Raw genomic sequence first — 25259 nt, forward strand, 5'->3', positions numbered from 1 at the left:
TTCTGAGCAACCCACTGGCCGAAGGGGCAGGGTGACAGGAAGGGGCAGCACGGTGGAGGAAGAGCTTCAGAGGTGGAAGGGTGGTACAGAAAACCAGGTGTTTTGTCACGCATATCTATCAATGCGTGATTACGTGTTTTTGAGGGTGTTAATTAATGTGTCTGCATTATGTATACATGCGTACACAGCGTATATGGATATATGTTTACGAACACATGTATAAGATGAAACTAAACAATTTTTTTGACCAAGTTAGGCCCACTGACCTATATAGCTCTTTTTCAGATGCGACCTGGCCACAAATGATAGCTCAACGAAGCGGCTTATCACGTGGAAATGTATAGCAGCAAGATACTCTACAAACGCATGTTTCTAAATGTGGAAGGAAAATTCCACGTCACCTCGGGGAGAACAGGCAAACTTCAAATACAGGCGTCAGGGTCGGGATCGAACCCACGTATTTCTGTATACTAGGCGAGGGAGTTAACACCTCGCAACCGGTGTGCGATAATATTGGGTGTGCATTGTGTAGCGGTTAGCGCGCTGCGCTACAAACCCAGCACCCCGAACCAGATTCCCGCTCACGGCCAACACAAGTGACGATTATCTGTACCGATCCGGGGCCTCCCCTAGGTCGATTCAGTCTCAAATAAGTACGTACCGAGTGCAGTGTGTAAACATCGACACTGGGGAGACAAAGGCGGCCGGGCGTGGTGTTGGCCACCCACCCCCTCGTGTGCCGTTCCGGCCTTCATAGGTGTTCGCTAACAGCACGTGCCCCAACAAGGCTGTATGGGGGATCTTTTGTTTTGGGTGCGTGTGTGCACATTTGTACCAGGCCATTGGCTGCCTTGTAGACCGGAGACACCGACAGGTCGGCGCACTTGACTTCCCACACCTGCACAGCGTCGAACCAGTGGTCGGGTTCTGCGCCACTCTCGAAGCGGTAGTACGACCGCGGACGCTCAATCACATGCTCCTGCAGGTCCACACACGAAAAAAAAAATACAGACATCCCCCTTTGTTAATCAACTCGCTGCACAAGGGCCTCCCCCCCCACGCACTGTGGATATCGGGGGGGGGGGGGGGGTCTATTCGACCAAACTTCACCGTGCTGGCGCGGAAGGCGGGGGTGGGCAGTGGAGACTTGGAACCTTAAATGCGAGAGACTTGCACGTCGCTTGTTTGGCAGTGGGTTCCCGCTCACGGCCAGCGCCAGCGACAATTACACAAACCAGTCCTGGGCCTCCCCCCAAGGTCGAACCAGTATAAAATGAATAGCTGGTGCAGTGTGTAAACACCACAATGAGAGACAAACCTTCTCTTGTGCTGTGGTGGCCTTCAGAGGCGCTCGCTAACAGGACTTTCCCCAACAGTCTGTTCAGACTATACGGGGGATCTTTGTCTTGTGGGTTCCAAAACGAATTACACGTGCAGTGCACGATACTTAACAGCACCGTTAACAGTATTCAGTTTAAACCATTAAAACAGTCTGCCCCAGCAGCTTTCCCCCTCTTTCTTCCTCCTGATGATGATCGGCTTTTGTGTTGTGATCGAAACGTCGTAGTTTTCTGTTTATTTTATTTTCATTATTTTATTGCTCCATCTAAGCGACTTTACCGAAAGACCCAAAGAATATGAATTCCTGCAGTCACGAAAGCTTTAAGCCAAGATGTTTCACCGCAACAGTCTTAACATCAAATGCTTGAACGCGTGCATCCTTTTTGTCAATCCGCTGCTGGATAAAGTCCCCCCCCCCCCCACCCCTTGCATTGTGGGTCGTGCGGGTTACTTGACAAAATTTCACCACACTGCTCAGTTGGTTGGCGAATTGATTTTGCTACACTGCCCTCTGCTGCCCAACACGTAAACACATCAGCGGCCTCTCACTACCTGTGGTGCGGGCTGGTTGCCCCTCCAAGTTCTAAACCAAGCTCAACTTAGGTTTGGTTTCTGGGATCTTATGAAATTGGGCATTATGCCAGGTGATTTGGTCAGCATAGGTTTTGCATGGGGGCAGCGCTGTCCATAGGAGGGCACGGGGCCCGGGGCAAGTCACACCGTGTGGGGACCCCGACGCCTTCAAACTGAACCAGAGGTATTCCATCTGACATCGTGACGTCGAAGTGCGGGGCGCGCCCCCCAAAGTCCGGGGCCCGGAGCAGTCGCCCCGATTCGCCTTAGCCTAGGGATGGCTCTGCATGGGGGTGTATATATATATGCAATCACCAACATACGCAACAACAAACACCCTATATTTGAGCTATAAAGACTCGTATGTATGTTGAACTTCTTTCACAACGTACGTAGCCAACCATCGTAAATCGGAGGCAAGTGCTGTTGACAAGCACTGAGCAAGGCTGGAATGGTATACAAGGGTGCGGAATGACTAGCACAACAAGCCCAGCTGCTTTTGTTTCCCAGCGCTGAACACACCACACCGGATACTTGTATTTTTTGTTGATTCAACATGATACCGAGGCCAGATTAATGATCTAAATGATAATGAAATGTAAATCAAAATTAATAAGCTCCATTCATTGTGAGGTTGTGGGGATGCCATCCACAGTGCTTCTACTAGGTTTGATACAACCCAACATTTTTTTATTTCCAACAAAAATTATAACATGCTGCGGAAACATTTGGAACTCTCACCTTAAAAAAGGCAGCATGCTTCTCCAGGTCTTCATCCTTAAATCCCGTGCCAATCTGCAGATAAATTAAAAGCATGTTAACAAACATGCATGAATACAATCGGAAGAATGGTACTGGAGACAAACTATGAACGTGACAGAACACTCTCCTATGCATCCATACCTGCGGCGGCCGCTTTACAATCAGAAACACCAGCAAAGAGATCTCTTTTGTGGCACTCCCTGGTCTTTTTGGTGATTCGTGCTGTCAGTGTAATTAGTAAAGTTATTAGTAATTAGTGAGTCTAGTGTTAACCCTTTTCCGTTCAGAGACGTTTCCTGTTCACCGCGAGCGGCTCAGCATTAATTTTATTTAGGGAGACGTAGCGCCGTTGTTTTTAATGGCATTGTACTCACCGCAGAAAACCGTAACGACACGACTGCACTCTATGATAGCTGACGCCAAACTGTGCCACACGCCCTCCCGTATGGCCTTGTGGGATCCTCGGTACCGATAAAGTTATTTTAGTCAAGTTATTCTTGCGGTTCCGTTCTATAAATGTGTCGTAACCCTCCACCACCCGACACGGGCAATCAGCAAAAAAAAAGTGTCACGTTGACAAAAGACAAATAGTTCACTACTTTAGCCCACCGGTGTGTTGAAGAGTGAATCCACAACATTTACAGTTTGAGTACGACGTTTCGCTGGTAATTACATTCAGCATCATCGGGCAATTCGCCAGATGATGCTGGATGTACAGTTGTCCCTCACTATAACGCGGTTCACCTTTCGCGGATTTTTTTGTGTAATTTTGCATGCTTTTTTTTCCTGCGTACAGTATGAACGCGCATTGTGTTCGGCGTCCTGATTGGCTAAGGGAGAACCGCACGTGTTCTGCGTCCTGATTAGCTAAGGGAGTACAGAATGCGTTCGGCTAGCCAGATTTACAAAAATGTTTGGGCTTGAAAACAGGTTTTGATCTTTGGCTTAATTTACTAATATTGTACTTATTTTTTTAAATCTGCGAAAGTTTGAACTTTGAGAGTGTTTAAATAAGAGAGAAATGTGAGAAAACGTTAATGCCTGTCTGTATAAAAGTGTATAAAAGTGTGTGGTTAGGGGTTTTACGGCCTTAAAACATGTATAATAATTGTAAAAAATAAAGCTGATTACTTCGCGGATTTCGTCTATTGCGAGTTATTTTTAGAACGTATCCCCCGCGATAAACGAGGGACCACTGTAATTACCAGTGAAACGTCGTACTCAAACTGTAAATGTTGTGGGTTCACTCTTCAACACACCGGTGGGCTAAAGTAGTGAACTATTTGTCTTTTGTCAACGTGGCACTTTTTTTTGCTAATTGGCCATGTCGGGTGGTGGAGGGTTACGACACATTTATAAATAACGCGATCTAACCCAAAAACCTTTATTATGAATAATATTGGTCGCGAAAGCCTACGTGTTAAACCGGTTCCGTTCTGTTAAGTGTACGTCATCGGAACGGAACCGGAAGACAAACTCATGACATACACGTACGTCATCGGAATGTGAATGGGGGAATATGCTAATGTTAAAACAATTCAATTGCTAGTATATTATCAGCGATTCTTGTTTTCCAAGCTGTTACATTAGACACTGGAAATCCCAATGGATTCCCACTGATTGCAATGGGGCTACAAAAGATAGCCAGCCAAGCGATGGTAGAGGTGAAGCCATAACCCCTCATATGCTAAATGAAAAAAATGTTTTAAGGCTCAGTGAGGATTGGTCCTAAAGCTTTACGTGTATGTTTTTGGCGAGTGCCGGCGGAGCTCCTCACCTTGCAGATTGTCTGGTACTCCTCGTTCTCGTCGTCGTAGCAAGCGAGCAGGAAGCCCCCGTACGTGCCCGTGCGCTTGCCCCGGCCATGGTATCCACCTACCACCAGCAGGTCCAGGGTGTCTCCAACCCCCTCCAGGTAGTCCTTCTTTAGCTGTTTGAGACAGTGGATCGTGCCCCCCCCACCCCGTCGTGACACAACGCCACACACGATGCAGCGCAGTGCAATACCGGGCGAGTAGGGTAAAACCTATCTATTCGAAAACAAGAATGTACAACCCATACAAGAAGTTGAGAAACAATGTTCACCTTCAACCAGTTGTGGGACCTCTTGGCAATCTCATAGGTGGCATCCACATCAAGAGTCTTCACCATGAGGCCTTCACAAGAATCTACACATGAAAGACAATGACCCTAAATAATTGATTTCTCTTATGGATACATCTCTCTTATGAGCTGTCTTCTATCTCATGCAGAATCATCCTCCATCTCACAGACACATGAAGTAACGTTGTTCTTGTTGTTACAAAGTCACATATAAATGGGCAAAGACCATCAAAACTATGAAAAAAATTGAAGAATAAGTTTTAACCTTTCGGGCAATAAAACAGTTGTTAAGCTATTCGAACACTAAATATATTGAGATCCTGGATTCAAATTAACCACACATACTTCCGGCAAACATGCAAACAAACATGCACATTTTTTTCATCGTTTTTATAATGTCAAAAAGGTCCAATAGATAAAGACCATCAACTCAATATACTTGAAAAAAAGGTTTAACCTAGATGGCTGACTTCCCAAATTCAAACCCAAAAGTGTCGGAGGTGTTGACGAAGTGACGCTATCTGGGCATTATCCTGCCGAGTCACTTGACCAACTCGACAAACATCCAACTCTCAAAATTGTTTACCGCAACCTTTGACAAGCGAGGCCCCCTTATGTATTTGTTTGTTGTTGTCACGTTCTGGCTCTGTGTCCCTACTGGACATCTGTGAAAAAGAGCTTTATAGCTCATAGGATTCCTCCTGTGTAAATACATATTCTGATTCTGATGCCCTGGGTGCAAGGGGGTGCTCACCACGAACAGATTGCTCCAGGAACTCTGCAATTTCTTCCGTGTTCGAGCCGACCATGGCCGTGGCAAACATGAATTCCCCTTCCACCTCCTCAAACGCAGCACGCAGTAGCTCCCGCCGCCGCCGGAACGGCTCCTTCACCAGCGACTGCAGACAGGGCGCACAGCAGATGCTGAACACATTCGCTCAGTGCGTTTTGAAGCCTCAATGTGTGCAAGCGCAACTGTTGATAGTGTGTGGCTTCACGGATTAAGCGTAATATTACATAAGAGCATGTACAGCCCTTTTGTGAATCGACTGCCGAAGAAAGGCCTCCGAACGCTACGTGGATCGTATAGGGCTAGTTGACGGTGGTCAGTGAGAGATGGTGCAGAGAAAGACGTGGATTTAAATAAGTGCAATAATGGCTTTTGCTGCACTGCCCTCTGCTGCCCACAATTGAGCTCTGCAAGCCCAACACTTGTTAAAACAAGGTGGTCACACCCATCCAAACACTATCCAGGCTCAGACCTGCTCGTCTTCGGAGATATGACTAGCCAGGGTCCCCAATTCAGGTGATCTGGTCATAGGCTATACCTGGCTGTACAGTGATGGTGCATCAGCCCCCACATCTTGGAACATTCACAAGTTGGCTGATGGGTCATTATGCACAGCAGAGATCTTCAACTTTCGGTGTCTCCATTAACTCCGAAAAGACACGTTCCTTCCCGCCAATGTGTAAAGGCACCAGAGAGAAACGTTTTTATTTTGTTAATCTTACCTCCCCATTCAAGTAGAGCAGATCAAAGGCATAGACACAGACTTGAACTTTAATTTCTGAGGCATCAACATCCTGAAACAAAGCACCATAAAATGAGAGCTGCATTATTCTGAACTCTTACATGTGTTACATTTGCAGACGATATTAACATTTTATATTGTAGTTTAAATCACAACTTAGCAGTATGATCCAACCCGTGTTAGACAACCTTGGACAAAGACTGCAGAGGAAAGCGATCGCAAAAAAAACAATCACAAGATTGTAGAACATCAGCTAAATTGATAAAAAAACACTTCTCTATTGTTGAGGACATTAATTGTTTTGCATGGTTTGCCGAGGTATACAATTCCACAACCTCACAAGACTCTTTGGTTCTTTCGGTAAAGTCACGTAGAAAGAGAAAATAATAATTTAATAATAGCATACAACGTTTCGATTGCAACACAAGCAATCATCATCAGGTACAAATGAAAGAGAAAACAAACCTAGTAAATTTTGATTTAAAGCTTTCGTGACTGCAGTAATTCATATTCTTAGTTCTTTCGGTAAAGTCACGTTGAAGGGAAACAATAAAATAATGAAATATATATTTTATTATTTCCCTTTTATTGTTTCACTTCAACGTGACTTTACCGAAAGAACTAAGAATATAAACCTAGTAAACTTAGAAATATAATGCAATACATAACAGTCAACACCCTACCTGGTTGATTACCTTCTTCCAAAGATTGCTAGATTTTTAAGAGAGAGACAAAACACAAAACCGGAGACACATAGACAGACACATAAGCAGAAATTTGAGAGAGAGACAAGACACAGACACGGAGACACACGGGCAGAGAGAGACAACAGAGACACAGAGAGAGAGAGAAAATCTAACCTCACACTAATTTCACACGAGACAAAGAATGTCATCTTATTTCTTGCTCGCTGGCTTGAAGGAGCAAACTGCCAACAGCGGATAAAAATGGTTTGGCAGCGAGCACGCAAACTGCTCGGTCGCACACCCAAAGGTGCCCATGGTCAGTATTGAATTGCACCACGGCTACCCGCTGTGGCGCTGTGGCCATCATTTCTCACCTTCCGTTTGCGAGTGGTGAGCACCTGGAAGGGCTGAATCTGCTTCTTCTCCTGATCCCAGGCTACGGCCTCCGAGTCGATGACACACGAACGCACGTGCTCCTTCTTGACCTGTAGCGAGCATTGTGCACGTGGCAACATTTCACATCATCTAGTGCCTGATGTTTTTTTTACTACGTTCTATCCGCATGGCAACAGGTCTGTTTTTGCTGTCATCCTTGCCTGTTGTCATTAAGTCAAAAATGTAATTTCTGAAATTCCTTTCACCAGGATAGAATGTCAAACATTCAGAATCAGAATATTTATTTAGACTGGAGAAATCCGATGAGCTATGAAGCTCTTTTTCACAGATGTCCAGTATGGGCGGGTCACCAAGGAACATATCCAAATATTATTTGCGTATCAAATTTTACATATACATTTTACTGCATATACGTACAACAATGTATGCACAGAAGACCACAATGCCATTGTTGTGCAGTGATGTAGTATAAATTTAAGACGGATTCACGGATTTGAATCAAGGATCTCGGCAGTGCCAATTCAATAAGCCAACACGGCCATCAGTTGCCCAGTAACTTCCTGCAGGTGTGTGTGGTTTATAGCGTTGGCCAACCTTGCTAAAACGGCTGATGATGTCGGGGTACTTGGTGGTGTTGTTCTCCTGGTTTCGGCTGTAGATATGGAGGTCCCCATTCTCCAACAGATGAATCTAACATTAAACGTCATTCAATGATTAGGGAAAAGCCAATAAAAAAATATTGACGTGAGCTAATTTACCACTTAAAGAGTTTTAATTTATATTCCAAACTTATAGGCGCAGTAATTTTACTGTTCAATTTGGGATAACATACCGGCCGATGCTCCTGTTAAAGCAAAGTAAATAAAGCATAAACGGGCAGGACATGTCTTGAGATCAAATGATGAGAGATGAACAAAATTAACTAGACAGTGGAGCGGGAGAAGGCAAAATAACCAGAAGGCAGTGGAGGAGATGGTGAGAAAAATATCTCAAAGAGTTTGGAGGACATGTGTGAACAAGAGCAATGAAGAAATGGAAGAAAATGATGGAAGCCTATGCACAGCAGTGGGAAGTTACAGGCTGCCAACATTGGCACACACTTCAGTTAGATATTAATACTGTCCAAGGGTCGTTGAGGTAAGGATTCACTTCACAGCAAACCACATGTACTTTTTTTTAAATCCCTCTGCTAACATAACGGAGCAGCAACAGAAATCAAACTGGCGATGTAATGCGATCTGGTTGGGAGACATTTGTTATTACTAAACTATGTAGACTGAGAAAAAATCTTTCAAAACTGTTTTTTTGGGGAATTAAAAATTTTGCCATTAAGGAAAATATATATATCCTTGCAGAATTCCTACTCAGCAGAGCATCGCTTGTCAAAGAGTTGCTCAGAATGATGAAAAAGGGGCTTTTTTATCAAGTACTATACAGTGACAATTTGACACTGATTAAATATTAGTTTGCTATGTCAATGATCCTATTTATAAATTATAGCAGGTACACTCAGACTATCAACTCAGCCCACCTACCAATCTGGTTAATTCACTGGTGGCTGTCTGGACTCCCAACCTAGGATCTCAAGTTTACTTTGCGTAATCAGGCGAGATCTCAGGAGTGTGTTTTTTGACACGGGTGCATTAGAGCGACTTGAGCCATCAGATAACCCGGGAAAATAACTCGCAAATGGATAACCCCACAGCCGTACCTGTGCCCGCTCCCCATCATACTTGTACTCGCAAGTGAAGGCTGCTTCATCAAACCTCTTGAGCACTTCTCCAATGCCCTTGGTTGGGTGTGCCAGCATTGGCTTCATGGGCACTCCTGCCACAGCATCATGCACATGAGAACAGCGATGTTGAACAATGACGTCGGCGTGGAGACACCTTCATGCAGCAGTGCATTAACAATGGACGATAATGAGAATGATGCTAACGGGCGCATTTTACCCGGGGTGAGTTTGCAGAACTTGGGCAAGTTATCCAGGCCCTCTTTGAGCAGGGTTGACACTATCACGTCGTAGTTTGGCAATTCACTGGAAGAGAAACGTAACATCATTAGCATTCAAAGAACCAAGACAACAATTGCAATGCAGTGGTTAACAACATCTTGTGATTTCCTTTCAGTCTACTCATCTGGTGATATCCAGGGATTTTCTCCATAGAGAAGATTATGGCTACTACATTGCAATGAGATTAAGTCAATGATTAATTTAAATCTTTTACGATCAATGAGGGGAAATGAAGACTATAGTTTCAGTTGTGTGGCCTTACCTTACGTGTTTGACAATTAAAAGGGTGGTTTCTATGTAAATCGATGGTGACAATATTTCTTAAATTCAAAGTAAAAAAAACTCCACCTATTATCTTTAATAAAAACTTATCAACTGTAAAATTTCCACCAATGCAGCAACTTCATACTTCATCATTAGCATAATTTACAGCTTTGTTAATTCAGCGCTGGATGACGGCGTCCCGATGCCACGGGTGCCAGACGTGCGAGATGTTTGACCACGCTTCACTGCAATTGGTGAACGGGGGCGGGGTGGGTCCAGGATGGGTTCAGATTATCACTCGCTACTGAAGTTAGTCGTGACCTGGAATCGCTCTGCCCTTACTTCTTTTTTTATACCGACTAAATTGGAAATGTGACGAGGAGTGATCTGGGTGGCAGTAATTCTTGAACAGATTGCTTATAGGGCATGAGCACGCAATGAAACCAACGCCAAACTGAGCTGGCCATACATTATCTACTCTATAGGCAAAAAGCTCCATGTGGCCAGCTTTTGTTGTTTGCCATTCAAATCACAGGCTAGACTGGTGGAAGGAAAGAGCTATAAACCATGTCTCAGCAGCAGCTACAGAAACACTGCACGGTGGTATACAGTGAGGGAAAAAAATATTTGATCCCCTACTGATTTTGTACGTTTGCCCACTGACAAATAAATGATGAGTCTATAATTTTAATGGTAGGTTTATTTGAACAGTGAGAGACAGAAGAACAAAAAAATCCAGAAAATCGCATGTCAAAAATTGATTTGCATTTTAATGAGGGAAATACGTATTTTACCCCCTCTCAATCAGAAAGATTTCTGGCTCCCAGGTGTCTTTTATACAGGTAACGAGCTGAGATTAGGAGTACACTCTTAAAGGGAGTGCTCCTAAACTCAGCTTGTTACCTGTATAAAAGACACCTGTCCACAGAAGCAATCAATTAGATTCCAAACTCTCCACCATGGCCAAGACCAAAGAGCTCTCTCCAAGGATGTCAGGGACAAGATTGTAGATCTACACAAGGCTGGAATGGGCTACAAGACCATTGCCAAGAAGCTTGGTGAGAAGGTGACAACAGTTGGTGCGATTATTCGCAAATGGAAGAAACACAAAAGAACTGTCAATCTCCCTCGGCCTGGGGCTCCATGCAAGATCTCACCTCGTGGAGTTGCAATGATCATGAGAATGGTGAGGAATCAGCCTAGAACTAAACGGGAGGATCTTGTCAATGATCTCAAGGCAGCTGGGGCCATGGTCACCAAGAAAACAATTGGTAACACACTACGCCGTGAAGGACTGAAATCCTGCAGCACCCGCAAGGTCCCCCTGCTCAAGAAAGCACATATACATGCCCGTCTGAAGTTTGCCAATGAACATCTGAATGATTCAGAGGACAAATGGGTGAAAGTGTTATGGTCAGATGAGACCAAAATGGAGCTCTTTGGCATCAACTCAACTCGCTGTGTTTGGAGGAGGAAGCTGCCTATGACCCCAAGAACACCATCCCCACCGTCAAACATGGAGGTGGAAACATGATGCTTTGGGGGTGTTTTTCTGCTAAGGGGACAGGACAACTTCACCGCATCAAAGGTCCTGGAGTGGCCTAGCCAGTCTCCAGACCTTAATCCCATAGAAAAACTGTGGAGGGAGCTGAAGGTTCGAGTTGCCAAACGTCAGCCTCGAAACCTTAATGACTTGGAGAAGATCTGCAAAGAGGAGTGGGACAAAATCCCTCCTGAGATGTGTGCAAACCTGGTGGCCAACTACAAGAAACGTCTGACCTCTGTGATTGCCAACAAGGGTTTTGCCACCAAGTACTAAGTCATGTTTTGCAGAGGGGTCAAATACTAATTTCCCTCATTAAAATGCAAATCAATTTATAACATTTTTGACATGCGTTTTTCTGTATTTTGTTGTTGTTATTCTGTCTCTCACTGTTCAAATAAACCTACCATTAAAATTATAGACTGATAATTTCTTTGTCAGTGGGCAAACGTACAAAATCAGCAGGGGATCAAATACTTTTTTCCCTCACTGTACATCTTGTTGTTCAGTCCTTACCAGTACGTCTGCTTCAGAATCTGGTTCTTTTCTTCTATCCATGCCTTCCGAGAGTCTGGTGACATGCCTTTTCCACCATCCAGTACCTTCGGTGGGAACTCTGCCAGAAACAAGGATAATTGCAGTGATTGGTCCTTATTTTACTTGTATATCAAATCATTCAGTCAGGGTATCTTTTCTCAAACAACCATTTGGGCGGTGTTCATCTCTGACTTGAGACTTTTAGCTGGTGATAGAAATTCCACATTCATGAAAAATATTGTACCTGCAACATCTCCAAAAATCACTTCCCTCGGCCTTGCAGACTACAATTTTGAGAACCACTACTCCACATGATCCAGCAACCCCTTCTCATAAGTGACAAATGGCACACGAGTGTCACCAGACATGGTCCACGTTACCCCAGCGGGTGTGATTACCGATGGCCACGTTACCTTGTCCAGGAGGTGTCAGGCTGACGGCTTGGGCGAGGGCAGCGATGACGGACTGTTCTGCCAACCCAATACGCAGCTTCCCACCCAGTGACCTGAATACGGTGACCAATCGTGATCGTCAAAAATCAACGAGCTTAATGTAATTTTCAACTAAGCAAAAAACCATTGGGCAGTTCTCATCTCTGTTGGTTATTGATACATTTGACTATTTACCAGTCGTATAGTTAATAATGGAGTTTATTGTTAAGTGATGTTTTTGAAGCAGTTTAAATAATAGTTACAGATATATGATACAGGTTATTGTCAAATGGTAATCGCTGATAGATGTGTCAAGTTATTTATAGCCAACATAGCAAGAGCTACAAAACTTCCAAACTTAGCTGTGCTCATGTTTTTATTCCATCACTTTAAACCTAATCTCAGGCATACAATTATGACCTCAAAAGAAGGATGTAAGCCAAAGTGGTCTCAATGAGTGCACTGCTTTAGCATTAAGTACTGCAGGGCCCTGTTCATCACCTCCACGGCGTATTCGCAACCTTTAAAAGAACTGGGGATTTTTACGCAAGAAAATGCAACTTATGTTAGAGATAAATTTCTAAATATCACACATTGCAACATGGGGTTTTGGCCTCACTCTGTTCTACTCACGGTGATTCTCAGTGGCTAGTGGGGATGTCATCCATCACACGAGAGTGAAATATTCAATAAATAAAAAAAGAGCAGTCATTTGGTGTTTGACAAATCAAGGAGAGTCATGTAGGCGCCAAGGTGTCGCCAACTGACATGCACTCACCTGATGAGGTAGCGAGCCTCTGAGTGCCGGCAGGCCACAAACATGGTCTTCACAACATCAATCTTCTTGTTCATAGACTGGAAGCAAAGATACAGACGCAAAGCTTGAACGGATATCAGCATCCCCTAAGAGCTTCACGATGTGGAGAGCTTTAAAAAAAATAGTCAGAGCGAAGAAGGGTCTTATTCCTGGAAATATTCACAACGTGGAAGCTTCACCGGCAGCTTGACTCCTTTAATTACGATTGAAGGTTGGGCCAAAGGAAAAGATGGATCAAGGTGGCGTGGTTCAATGACGTGAAAGAGTGGACAGGTGGGACATACGTCCAGTTGGGTACAGTGTATAAATGACTGGCCCTTTAAAATGGTTACCAGAGCCTCTGATGCTCCAGATAATTAAGGGAAGTACAGAATGAATGAGTGGACTCAATTTAAGTTGGCTCAGTATTTCCCATCAAGTGGGAGATGTCCTCGAGTTTGGTGAACACCGCGGTAGCGGTCAGCTTCGAATGGGTGAACATTGTGCAATGGGTGGTTTGATGACGTGAAAGAGTGGACTGGTGGGACATACGTTCACAAGCTGGGTGCAGTATATAAATGACTGGATACATTTCACACGATAAATGGTTACCAGAGCCTCTGATACTCCAGATAAATTAAGGGAAGTACTAAATGAACGAGTGGACTCAATTTAAGTTGGCTCACAGTATTTCCCGTCAAGCGGGAGATGTCCTTGAGCTTGCTGAACACCGTGGTGGCGTTCAGCTTGGGAGGGGTGAACATGGTGCGCTGGGTGCTGCGGCTACACTCGGCCACAATCCCCAGGTCTCCCTTCTCCTGGGCCTCCGCCTTGATCTTGTCCAGCTGCCGCCCTGTATGGGCACAATCAGAAAATCGGAAAAACACCAGCAGCCACGTTCAACAGAATATATGAGTGGAATACATATTTTATTACATATTTTATGGTGACTAAATAACAGTAAATGGGATGACATAAAAACCATAAAAAACGTATCCGCATTTAAAATGCTTTAGAAATTGGATCTGCACATTTCACAATAATTACTTGAAAAGCTATTATTAATCCATTCCCATGTTTTAATAACCTCTTAGGTTGCCGAATTCAGAACAGCATGCTCGCCACATTGCCATCATTCCGCCCCTCTATGAAAACCACGTGTCCTCAATCCAGCAGTAAAAATTACATATCCCTCCCTGTCGACTTCACACCAACCAATGCTCACAGTATCAACCTCAGGTTTGACTATAGAACGAGGTGACCGGGATGGACCCTGCCGCCTAGTGCCGAGCATCACTGTTGATAAAACACGCACACGCTGTGAAATGTGTTCATGTGGAACTTCCGCTACGCAACACGCCCCATCGCATGCACGCACCGGTAGCCTGAGCAACGGCTTTCATGAGGATGGTCTCCCCAATGCCGAGCTCCTGGCCCAGGTAGGCAGGGCCCAGCTGATTGAGGCACAGGTAAATGCATGGAAGGAGGTCGTCCGGGGTGAGCGCGATGACAGAACGCAGGAAGTTGCTCAGGGTCTCCACGATCTTGAGCCTGAAGCGAGGACAACGTGAACATTGCTGTGAGGTGCCAAAGGAGGACAAGAAGGCAAACTCTCTTCTATTTTCATCTTTAGGGGCATCCTTGGCCATTTTCCTAACCTCCCTGATCTCACTTCTCCTCACACTATTTTACACTTATTTAAACTGCAGAAACTATTTCTTAGCTTCCAATTAAGTTCTGCAATACTGGAGGTCCCTCACCCTATAATTCCTTCGCTGCTCTTCAGTTGTGGAATGGCTTTTCATTATATCTGTGAGCGTATCAATCACCTTGAGATAAGGACTTGCACAGCTGAGGACTGATCACATGGCTGTATGTGTTAAATATTGTTGACAACTGAAAAAAAATCCCCCAAAATTCCACGCAGCACATATGTCATACTATTTTTTAAATTAACGATTTTTGGTATTACAAATATTTGGCATTTGCAAATTGTACAGTATATTTGATTTGTAAAATAATATTGTTTTAAGGCCTTGAAACATGAGACGATCAAGTTGTGTCATTAACTATCCTATTTATGAGATGAATTCCCTCGTCAACTCACCGAGCAGACTCCTCCTCAATTTTCTCAAACGTCCTTGCTACGGCAAGATAGGGAACCCTGAACACACAAGACAATGTAAATATATTACACATTTCATCAGCAACTAGTTGTTATAACACAAAGATCATCATCTCCATTTACAAAAAGAGTAATGTCTTTATAACTATCAGAAATAACCTACTTTGCTCATCTCAACGATTGAGCCAAACACTCCACGGTAGTTGCTTTGCTTAGGAAGATCCTATTCATGTCAGCACAAGGGCTTCTAACATTGGTATGCGGCCAAGCACGGTTGGGTTCGTACGGCGCGAAAGTTCAACGTAGAATGAAGGGTGGCCGTAAATATGAACTCCTGACCACAAATTTGGGGACACTGGCCTTTTGCCTAAAATGTGGGATGATTTCAGAAGAGCAAGGTGATGATCTATTGAAGGGTGATTGAGGGTGATTCGAGGAATGCGGCACACAGATGCATACAGCTCAGTAAATGTAGGTTCCTCGCTCATTTTCTCCATATTCAAGGTCAACATCTTCCATTGTTTTTTCATAGTGACCTCCATAAGGATGAGAACCAGGCAACATTTTGATACTGTGATACAAATTGTATTATGAATTGAATCTAAACAATGTTTTTAACCAGATAAGGCCCAATGAGCTAAAAAAATATTTTACAGAAGCGACCTGGTCACAAATGACAGCTGAATGAAGTGGTTTATCATGTGCAAATTCATAGCAGCCAAATACTCGAAACACGTTGATTAGAAATGTGGAGGGAAAAACCGGAGGACCCGGAAAATAATCCAGGCGACCATGGGGAGAACATGCAAACTCCAAATATACAGGCGTCAGGGTCAGGATCGAACCCACAGCGTCCTGTATACCAGACGAGGTAGTTAACATCTCGCCACTGTGGCGCCCCCATGGTGGCGGGATCGTGCAATCTTTGTGAGATCATGCAAGATCATGCAATCTTTGTGAGATCATGCAAGATAATGCAAGCCTGAATCAACCATGCAAGCCTAGTGAAGTGAATGGGTGATATATATGTCACAACTGTCTCGAAGCTACAGGAATGAGTGCTGGATAGCAAGCTCTTCACCTTTGTTCATGTTCCCAGCAGGCATCATTTATTGGGTGGTAATGGCTTTTCGCGGGATTGTAGTTTTCTTGTGAGCCCGGTGTCGTCTCCACTTTTCCACCTCCAAAAAAGCTTAAGAGGGCACAAGCAACAAAACACTCATAAACAAGGTAAATAATTAATAATCTGCGCATATTTATTCAACATTCTGACCTGCTTCGACTGGACATCTGTGAAAAAGCGCTTTATAGCTCATTGGATTCCTCCAGTATAAATATATATTCTGATTTATTCAGATTATAATATATGCTTAGGTTGTTGAAATAACCTAAAAACATTGTATTCATTGGCCTATACATTGACAAGTGTCCCATGCAAAAATAATGTGCGTTTTTAATGGGATCCAACTGTAACTTAATTTTGGGGTGCTCCATAGTGAAAGGTCGGCTCTTACAATATGGCACTCAGTAGCATTGATGGAATTACTAAAATAGTCCACCCCAAATCAATCCATCCTAAATCGGTCTACCCTAGCTCAGTGTCCACCCCCTAAATCGCATCCACACAAACCATGGCAGATGCAGATACCCGATGCACAAATAGAAAATTAAGTCACTCTCCAGTGTGCGACTGTGGTGATCCAGAACAGACCGAAACAGCATATAATGACGCAATACACGATGATCCACAGATACGGAGACATTACAGCGATACACTCCGCAGCTCCTGATGTGGTTATCTGTTTTGACCACATGAATGTGAAATTGTAGTTATTCTGCATCTACATTAGCCATACGAAACAAGAATTACGAATAAATGAGAACAAGTTTCCACATAAATAGGAAGGCTCACTTCTGTAACGTTTCATTTGTCTTGATCTTTTGCCTGTTGACACTATATACCTGCCCAAAGTGCTGAAAAGTTGTAAACTGCTCCTATAAGCAACATCAACCAAATAGCTCGCTTCAGTCTAAACCCATTCTCCAGATATGTAGTAAAAGTTAAGCTTATATGTTTGGGCTATAAGGGAAAGGAATTTTTGTTATTTGTCACTGTGCTGTATTGACCAATGATTCGACTGCTTTATGGAATGTTGATCAAACTTAAGTATCTTGATTAAGATTTACAAATACCTGCTAATAGGCTTGTGGCTCGGTGTAACATCTTTGTCAACAGCCTTTTCCTTGTCCGTCTTCTCTTTCTTTTCCTCTACCTCTTCATCTGCCGTGTTCTTATTCTCCTCCGGCACCTTCTGCTCTTCCTCCATGACCTTGGCGCAGCTCTTCCTCGGCGCTGAAGGCACGAGAAGGTCACAAACGATTACAACCTGGTTCACCCCATCTCCGTTGACGCCCCATGTGCGGGCTGCCATGGTGTCACCCCTATTGACTGTGTGAAACCACGTGCTTTTGATGCCACAAAAAACACTGCAGTACAATACGTTACTGTAGCCTCACCAAAAAAGCTGCTCATGACTTCTTTGCCCTTGCTGTTGGGGGCTGGCTTCTCTGTTGCTTTCTTCTTCGGTGTCTGTTTTGAAGAATCATCTGCCTTATCTGGAGAAATTATCCTTTCCTCCATTTTCTTCTTCTTCTCCGCAGATTTATTTTCACGCTCGGGGGAGGCTTCCTCAGCAGTGGGCTCCTGTGCGGAGTCTGCGCTTGTGTTTGCTTTGTCCTTTGGTTTCGTGATCTCTGCTTCAGTCGCCGACGTATCAATGTCCATTGGCTCGGCCACATTCTGCCCTTGCTCTTTGCTCGTGGGTATCGTCTCCTGCTTCTTGGCTGCTTTAAACAAAAGAAAAAGAGAGTTAGAACAGTGCACATCACTTTACTGTGGTTGAATGCGGACATTTATTGCAGTCACTATCCACAAGGACGCGTTTTTTATATGCCACTATTTGTAATGAAATACACCCTTATTCATAACTTTCACAATCAGCAAACTGAATATTTTAATTCTCAGATGAAATATAAAAAATCTAAGTCATAAACAAAATTGCTATGATGGAAACTAATTTAGGTGCAGTATTTGCCAACTAGGCTGAGACCAATGATTCATGACACTTGAGAACCAAATTTAATAAGTAGCTTGCCTAAATTCCAAACCACGATTTTATCAGTGCAGGCAATATTATTCTCACGTAGTTTGCCCTTAGTTAGCAGGTCATCTCTGGGGAACCTCATTATTAAAATTAGGCCAATGTTTGCTGATATAATAGCTCGCATCTGAAATGACCGTCACGTTTAACTGAACTGGAAGTTGATAACCATTCTTATCCATAATTTCCCAGGTCTCCTTTCCACATGAGACCATCTCAATGGGCTCTCACGGAGTAAACTACATTAACAAATTCTGAAGGGTACTGTCAAAGCATCAACAAATGTTTTTTTTATTTTTTTATCAACCACAACTAAATTACCATCCCCTAGGTTTCTTCTGCACAAGTTTCTTCTAATAGACCTTTGCGCTACATGAAATTAATCTCCTTTTGCAAAGTTGGCAAAAGAAAACAAGTGGGAGTAGCAACTCACGTGTGTCTCCTGTGTCCTCTTGTTTGGGCTTCTTGGAGGAATCCGAGGCTTCAGGGGAGGCATCGAGCTTCCGCTTAGGTAATTGTTTACGGGCTGCACAAGCGTACACAGGACGATAAGCCATAGAGCCACGATTAAAACCTTTTTTTTCTGAATCCTAACCATACAAATACATTTTTTTTTTTGGAGAGCAACTGTGACTGTGAACATCGTCCTTGAACTAATCTAAAGCAACGTTCTTCATTGCAAGGCCCGTGGGGCCACTGGTGGCCCATGGTGGCCTTTAGTGCGACCCCCGACAATCCACCCCCCTTGCAGGAGGTGTGACGGCTCTCACACTGACGTCTTATCGGTTAAAGTGCCCACCCCTCCCCTGAAACTTTGTGAAAGAACACCGACCTATAGAGAGTTAATGAAGCTCATAAAAAAAAGACTAAAAAGTATATTTGGTTTTTAATGGTAATCACACCATGTTATTGCCATGTAGAAAGCCAAACTAAATAATTATTCCCAGCATTACCTACAGACAGCAATCTGACAATACATTATGAAGCATTCACAGAAAAAAAAACACCATAGTACAACTGTCAGCCTTCTAAAAAGCCTCCAATGTCACATGGTAGCACTGCTTCAAGTTGTTTTGCACATCACAATATAAAATATAACTTTTAGGTAATAAGCAACTATAGCTATTAAAACAAAACTCTAAACAATTATTGCAATGTAAGTCACTTAAGTGAATCGAATGAGTGAATTTATATAAATGATCTATGACATTTACACTTCAAAATTCAACTTCTATTATTTTCACTCATTTACTGCAAATTCGAATTATAAATTGCATGTCACAGTTCAATTTTATTTGTCTCTTAGATCCATGTACAAGGCTGGCACCTGACCTGTCTTGCGCTTTGGGATGACCAAATTTCCTTCCGGGGATGTGTGCAGCGTGGGACTTGAAGTCCCAGTCTTGGTATCCACATTGTTTTCAGTCTCCTTTGCCTTGCTTGCCTGCGGACCAGAAAGTGGATAACAAAAAAAAACCCATCATGGCTATTAAACAGAAAAAAATACATACATCTCCAATTAGTCATGCAATCTGCCAAACAAGTGATCTCTTTGCCAAAATGTAGTCATGGAACACCAGCATGGTTATTAGAGTCAAATTTAGTCGATAAAGATTTTTCATGGATATGATAAAAAAAATCCCTCAATCAATGAATTTTTCTATGAATAGCACCCACAAATTCAATACAGATTAGGGCTTGTGGTGTATTTGTCAGGTACATCCAGCTCAAGCAGGGAAGTGTTTTTACTTCATTTAGTAAATTGTCCAGATTTGGCTAGTTAAGATCACAGCATTGATGATGCGCAATGTATATGCATATATAATTTTACAGAGCGCCTTCACTCAAGGCGCTTGATGTAGTTTTACACACGGTGACAATAGAATGATTTAGATGGCAGAGGCGTGCAAAGATTGAGGAATGAGTGACAGTGAGAGGGTACTTGGGGATCACAAAAGGGTAGGGGAGTGACAGTAAGGAGTGGAGGGGTGAGGGAAGGGAAGATAAAGGGCAATAGAGAAGAGGTTGGCTTTAGAGAGGAATGGAAGGAGATTCAGGAGGGGGACTCCTTAACGTACAAGTTTATTCCAGTGGAGGGATGCAAGGAGGGACTGGGCACGGAGGAGGGACAGAGAAAATTGGGGATGAAAAGGATGACAGGGGACATGGAAGTAGATGAGAGAGGCGAGATGAGGTGGGGCTCGGCCATCGCGAGATTTAAAGACTACCATCAGCTATTTGCAAAGACAGTCGTGGTAAAAGGAAAGCCAGTGGAGTTGAAGGGGAGGTGAAGTGTGAGAATTAAATGGGAGAAATGTTTAACATCCAGTTTACAGAAACTTAGCTTCTAATTTTCTGGTGAGCATGCTATTTGACCATGTTAACCAGTCAGCGATTGAGCCAACAAAACTCAATTAGATTTCAACCCGCCTGGAAAGCCACTACACATACAACCAGGTCTAAATAAATTCCATATCACGCAGCAGAGTCATCATGCGGTAAAAAACGTGTAAAATTACAAAGTTTCTTTACCTCGGGTTCAGAGGTAGAGGTGTCGACCTCCCCGTCACTCTGTTTGCCAGGTGATTCCTTACTCTTCCCATTCGACTTCACCTCATGCCCTGCTGTTTTGTCCTTCTCCACTAAGACTTTACTATTCTTAGGAGTCTTCTTCTGCTCTGGTGTTGGCTTCCTTTCTGGGGTCTCCCTCTTTACCCGCATCGCATTCTTATCCGGGGTAACGGTGTTCTCCGTGGTTTTGCTCTTTTCCGAGCCTGTGCTCTTCAGCACACTGTTGTTACGTGCTTCCTCGTCAATGTTATCGTCATCATCGTTATCGTCGTCATCGCTCTCCAGGACTCGCCGCGTTTTCTTTGTAGATCTTTTAACGGGGGAATCGGTGTTGTCAGCAGCAGGTGGAGAGCAACCATTCTTCTTTGCTTTAAGTGGCGTTTTAGTCACTCTAAGGAAGTCACACAATTACACAAAATTGAGGGCCGCATTTCAAAAGCAACTTTGGTAATTATAGATAACTTCCATGATAGATGTTTTTTTTGGGTTAGATCACATAAATGTCGTCATTAAACCGCCCCCACCTTACACAGCCTACGTGTTAAACTATAGACAACTTATAAAATGAGATTCCTTTGTAACATCATTGGATATTTTACCAACGGATAAATTACGTTTCATAATCCACATGCAGTATATAACAAGTTAACGAATGAATCATTCACCAAGTACAATGTTAATTAATCCAGCTATCCAATGTTGATCGAGTGGTCAATGTTACACATTCATCGACAAAGATATATCCGATAGCTTACATCCTACGGGTAGAATAAAGACGACCTTAAGATGCTATGATGAGCATTCATAATTAATTTGAATTTGGCAATTAGATGACATGGTGTGGCACTATACTCCATGCTTTAGGAACAATATATTTGCATCAATTTGTATTAGATTAACATTTTTTTTTACCAGGTTAGGCCCAATGAGCTGTTTTGCTCTTTTTCAGAAGCGACCTGTCCACAAATGATAGCTCAACTTAGTGGCTTATCATGTGTAAATGTATAGCAACCAAATACTCAATACATGACAATGTTTCACAAAACAGGTGTCAAGTTGAAGAGAAACAACAAAATAATAAAATATATATAAAACAATAAAAAATTCTCACGACGTTTCGACCATAACTCAAACGGTCATCTTCAGGTGTGTTGGTTTGCATAAATGTATTTTTAAACGGCGCATTTATTTATTTATAAAAAACCGTTAGCGTCACGCGCAGCGATTTGGCAGTTTACCCAGGACTAGTCCATCTATATTTTGAAAAGAGGGGGGAGACGAAATTTTTTATAATGTATGCTGTCTGAAAGCCACTGTAAGCGTGAACAATCAATTAAGAACTGAAATGGTTTATCAAATCTTTCCAATGATTGCTAAGATAGAATCCATCTTCTCGGTTGAAATTGTCTCTGTGCTTGTATATGTGGATAGCCTCATGAACGAATCTCTCATGGAAGCCAGATGGCTTACAAAGAACCTCTGTCTTGGAAAAGTCAATGGCATGTGAGCCTACTGAATTAGAACAATGATCTGCTACGGCCGAGGTGTTGGTCCGACCGTGTTTAAGGTCTGCTTTGTGTTCACGAATGCGGTCCGAGACATGGCGTTTGGTTTCTCCAATGTAACTACTACCACAGAGGCAACTTAGTTTGTAGACACCAGGGTATTGTATGTCCGGAATCACATCTTTTACAGACGGAACCAGATCACGGATTTTATGTAATGTGTTGAAACGGACCTGGATCTTGTGTTTATTCAAGATTTTGGAGATCTTTTTTGTGATCCCAGCAATGTAGGGTAAAGTGATGGTTTTGAAAGGCTCCTCAAGAGGGTTCTTCTTCATGGTTTGAGTGATGCTTTGCGGATTGTATAGTCGGAGTAACCATTAGCCCTAAGAGCTTGGTGTACGTGCTTGAGTTCACTGCTTATGTGTTCCTGGTCGGATATGCATTGGGCTCTATGATACAGAGTCTTGATGAGAGAATTCTTCTGTGATGGATGGTGGTGGGAATCCGGTTTCAGATAAGCATCCGTATGGGTAGCTTTCCTGTAGACAGAGTGGCTCATTGAACCATCAGGTCTCTTTTTAATTAGGACATCCAAAAAAGGTACCTTGCCATCTATTTCGACTTCCATGGTAAATCTGATGGCTGGGTGTATGGAATTGATGTGGTCGAAGAATTGGTCTAGAGCAGGCCGGCCATGTGGCCAGATGACAAAAGTGTCATCCACGTACCTCTTCCATAAGGTTGGGCGCAGAGTGGCAGTCTGGATGGCGTCAGTCTCAAATTTCTCCATGAAAATGTTAGCTATAACTGGAGAAAGGGGGGAGCCCATTGGGGTGCCCTCAGTTTGTTTGTAGAAAGTTCCATTCCAAGTGAAGTATGTATTGGTTAAACAATGTCTCACCAGGGGGGGTACCTCAGTGTTTAGTCATTGATGAACCAAGTCTTCAATGATTGCAATGGTGTCAGGTACAGGAACCTTGGTGAATAAGGAAACTACATCAAAACTGACAAGCAGGTCGTCTGGGGACAGGGAAATACCCTTGATTGTCGATACCAGGTGAGTAGAATTTTGTACCGCAGAGGTGGTCTTTCCAGTGAAAGGACGCAGGATTTCAGACAAAAAACGAGCTAGTTTGTAGGTGGGGGAGCTGATAGTAGAGACTATGGGACGAAGAGGTGTATCAACTTTATGTATTTTTGGTAAGCCGTATAATCTTGGTGGCCTGGCAGCAGAAGGTTTCAACGAAAACTGTTTAGATTGATCAATTAATGCGGTTGAATCAGAAATTATTTTGTTGGTTTGTGTGACGAGGCTGTTGGTGGGATCTCTTTTTATTTTTGTATAACTACCATCGTCGAGTAATTCTTTAATTTTGTTGTTGTATTCTATTTTATCCATGATGACAGTAGCATTGCCTTTGTCAGCTGAGAGGACTACAATATCATTCCTCTTTTTTAATTTATATAATTCAAAACGCTCATCTTTGCTGATGCAGTCACACCTAAACACATACCAGTTAATGATATAATTGTCCAAGTAGACGTTGCCCTCAGGGGCCTGGGTCACATCGCTGCAGACGTAGCAAGATCTGAAATCGCTGCAACCCTCAAAAACGCTAAGATGCCAGCTAGCAACCTCAGCAAAGATGAGCGTTTTGAATTATATAAATTAAAAAAGAGGAATGATATTGTAGTCCTCTCAGCTGACAAAGGCAATGCTACTGTCATCATGGATAAAATAGAATACAACAACAAAATTAAAGAATTACTCGACGATGGTAGTTATACAAAAATAAAAAGAGATCCCACCAACAGCCTCGTCACACAAACCAACAAAATAATTTCTGATTCAACCGCATTAATTGATCAATCTAAACAGTTTTCGTTGAAACCTTCTGCTGCCAGGCCACCAAGATTATACGGCTTACCAAAAATACATAAAGTTGATACACCTCTTCGTCCCATAGTCTCTACTATCAGCTCCCCCACCTACAAACTAGCTCGTTTTTTTGTCTGAAATCCTGCGTCCTTTCACTGGAAAGACCACCTCTGCGGTACAAAATTCTACTCACCTGGTATCGACAATCAAGGGTATTTCCCTGTCCCCAGACGACCTGCTTGTCAGTTTTGATGTAGTTTCCTTATTCACCAAGGTTCCTGTACCTGACACCATTGCAATCATTGAAGACTTGGTTCATCAAGGACTAAACACTGAGGTACCCCCCCTGGTGAGACACTGTTTAACCAATACATACTTCACTTGGAATGGAACTTTCTACAAACAAACTGAGGGCACCCCAATGGGCTCCCCCCTTTCTCCAGTTATAGCTAACATTTTCATGGAGAAATTTGAGACTGATGCCATCCAGACTGCCACTCTGCGCCCAACCTTATGGAAGAGGTACGTGGATGACACTTTTGTCATCTGGCCACATGGCCGGCCTGCTCTAGACCAATTCTTCGACCACATCAATTCCATACACCCAGCCATCAGATTTACCATGGAAGTCGAAATAGATGGCAAGATACCTTTTTTGGATGTCCTAATTAAAAAGAGACCTGATGGTTCAATGAGCCACTCTGTCTACAGGAAAGTTACCCATTCGGATGCTTATCTGAAACCGGATTCCCACCACCATCCATCACAGAAGAATTCTCTCATCAAGACTCTGTATCATAGAGCCCAATGCATATCCGACCAGGAACACATAAGCAGTGAACTCAAGCACGTACACCAAGCTCTTAGGGCTAATGGTTACTCCGACTATACAATCCGCAAAGCTATCACTCAAACCATGAAGAAGAACCCTCTTGAGGAGCCTTTCAAAACCATCACTTTACCCTACATTGCTGGGATCACAAAAAAGATCTCCAAAATCTTGAATAAACACAAGATCCAGGTCTGTTTCAACACAT

General features: G+C 43.2%; 1 protein-coding gene across 2 annotated transcripts in view; it reads right to left on the reverse strand.

Moving 5' to 3' along the window:
- The window catches only part of LIG1 (DNA ligase 1), a 31216-nt gene that overhangs the window by 2955 nt on the left and 3002 nt on the right, over window positions 1-25259 (reverse strand). The window contains exons 3-24 of one of the 2 annotated variants that reach the window (XM_032967398.2): window positions 20797-21226; window positions 19597-19708; window positions 18698-18790; window positions 17621-17947; window positions 17297-17456; window positions 16185-16295; window positions 15086-15142; window positions 14357-14529; window positions 13665-13831; window positions 12961-13037; window positions 12165-12256; window positions 11731-11830; window positions 9346-9431; window positions 9105-9220; window positions 7988-8083; window positions 7372-7482; window positions 6292-6363; window positions 5534-5678; window positions 4762-4844; window positions 4454-4606; window positions 2656-2709; window positions 836-979 (exon numbers count right to left, since the gene is read on the reverse strand). In XM_032967398.2, the coding sequence (XP_032823289.2) occupies window positions 836-979; window positions 2656-2709; window positions 4454-4606; window positions 4762-4844; window positions 5534-5678; window positions 6292-6363; window positions 7372-7482; window positions 7988-8083; window positions 9105-9220; window positions 9346-9431; window positions 11731-11830; window positions 12165-12256; window positions 12961-13037; window positions 13665-13831; window positions 14357-14529; window positions 15086-15142; window positions 16185-16295; window positions 17297-17456; window positions 17621-17947; window positions 18698-18790; window positions 19597-19708; window positions 20797-21226 (2959 nt within the window). Of the gene's footprint in view, window positions 1-835; window positions 980-2655; window positions 2710-4453; window positions 4607-4761; window positions 4845-5533; window positions 5679-6291; window positions 6364-7371; window positions 7483-7987; window positions 8084-9104; window positions 9221-9345; window positions 9432-11730; window positions 11831-12164; window positions 12257-12960; window positions 13038-13664; window positions 13832-14356; window positions 14530-15085; window positions 15143-16184; window positions 16296-17296; window positions 17457-17620; window positions 17951-18697; window positions 18791-19596; window positions 19709-20796; window positions 21227-25259 lie in introns of both variants that reach the window. The other variant, XM_032967397.2, reaches the window with a different exon arrangement.

Source organism: Petromyzon marinus, chromosome 37 (genome assembly GCF_048934315.1).
Source record: "Petromyzon marinus isolate PM22_M1 ecotype Great Lakes invasive population chromosome 37, UKy_Petmar_22M1.pri1.0, whole genome shotgun sequence".
Lineage (NCBI taxonomy): Eukaryota > Metazoa > Chordata > Hyperoartia > Petromyzontiformes > Petromyzontidae > Petromyzon > Petromyzon marinus.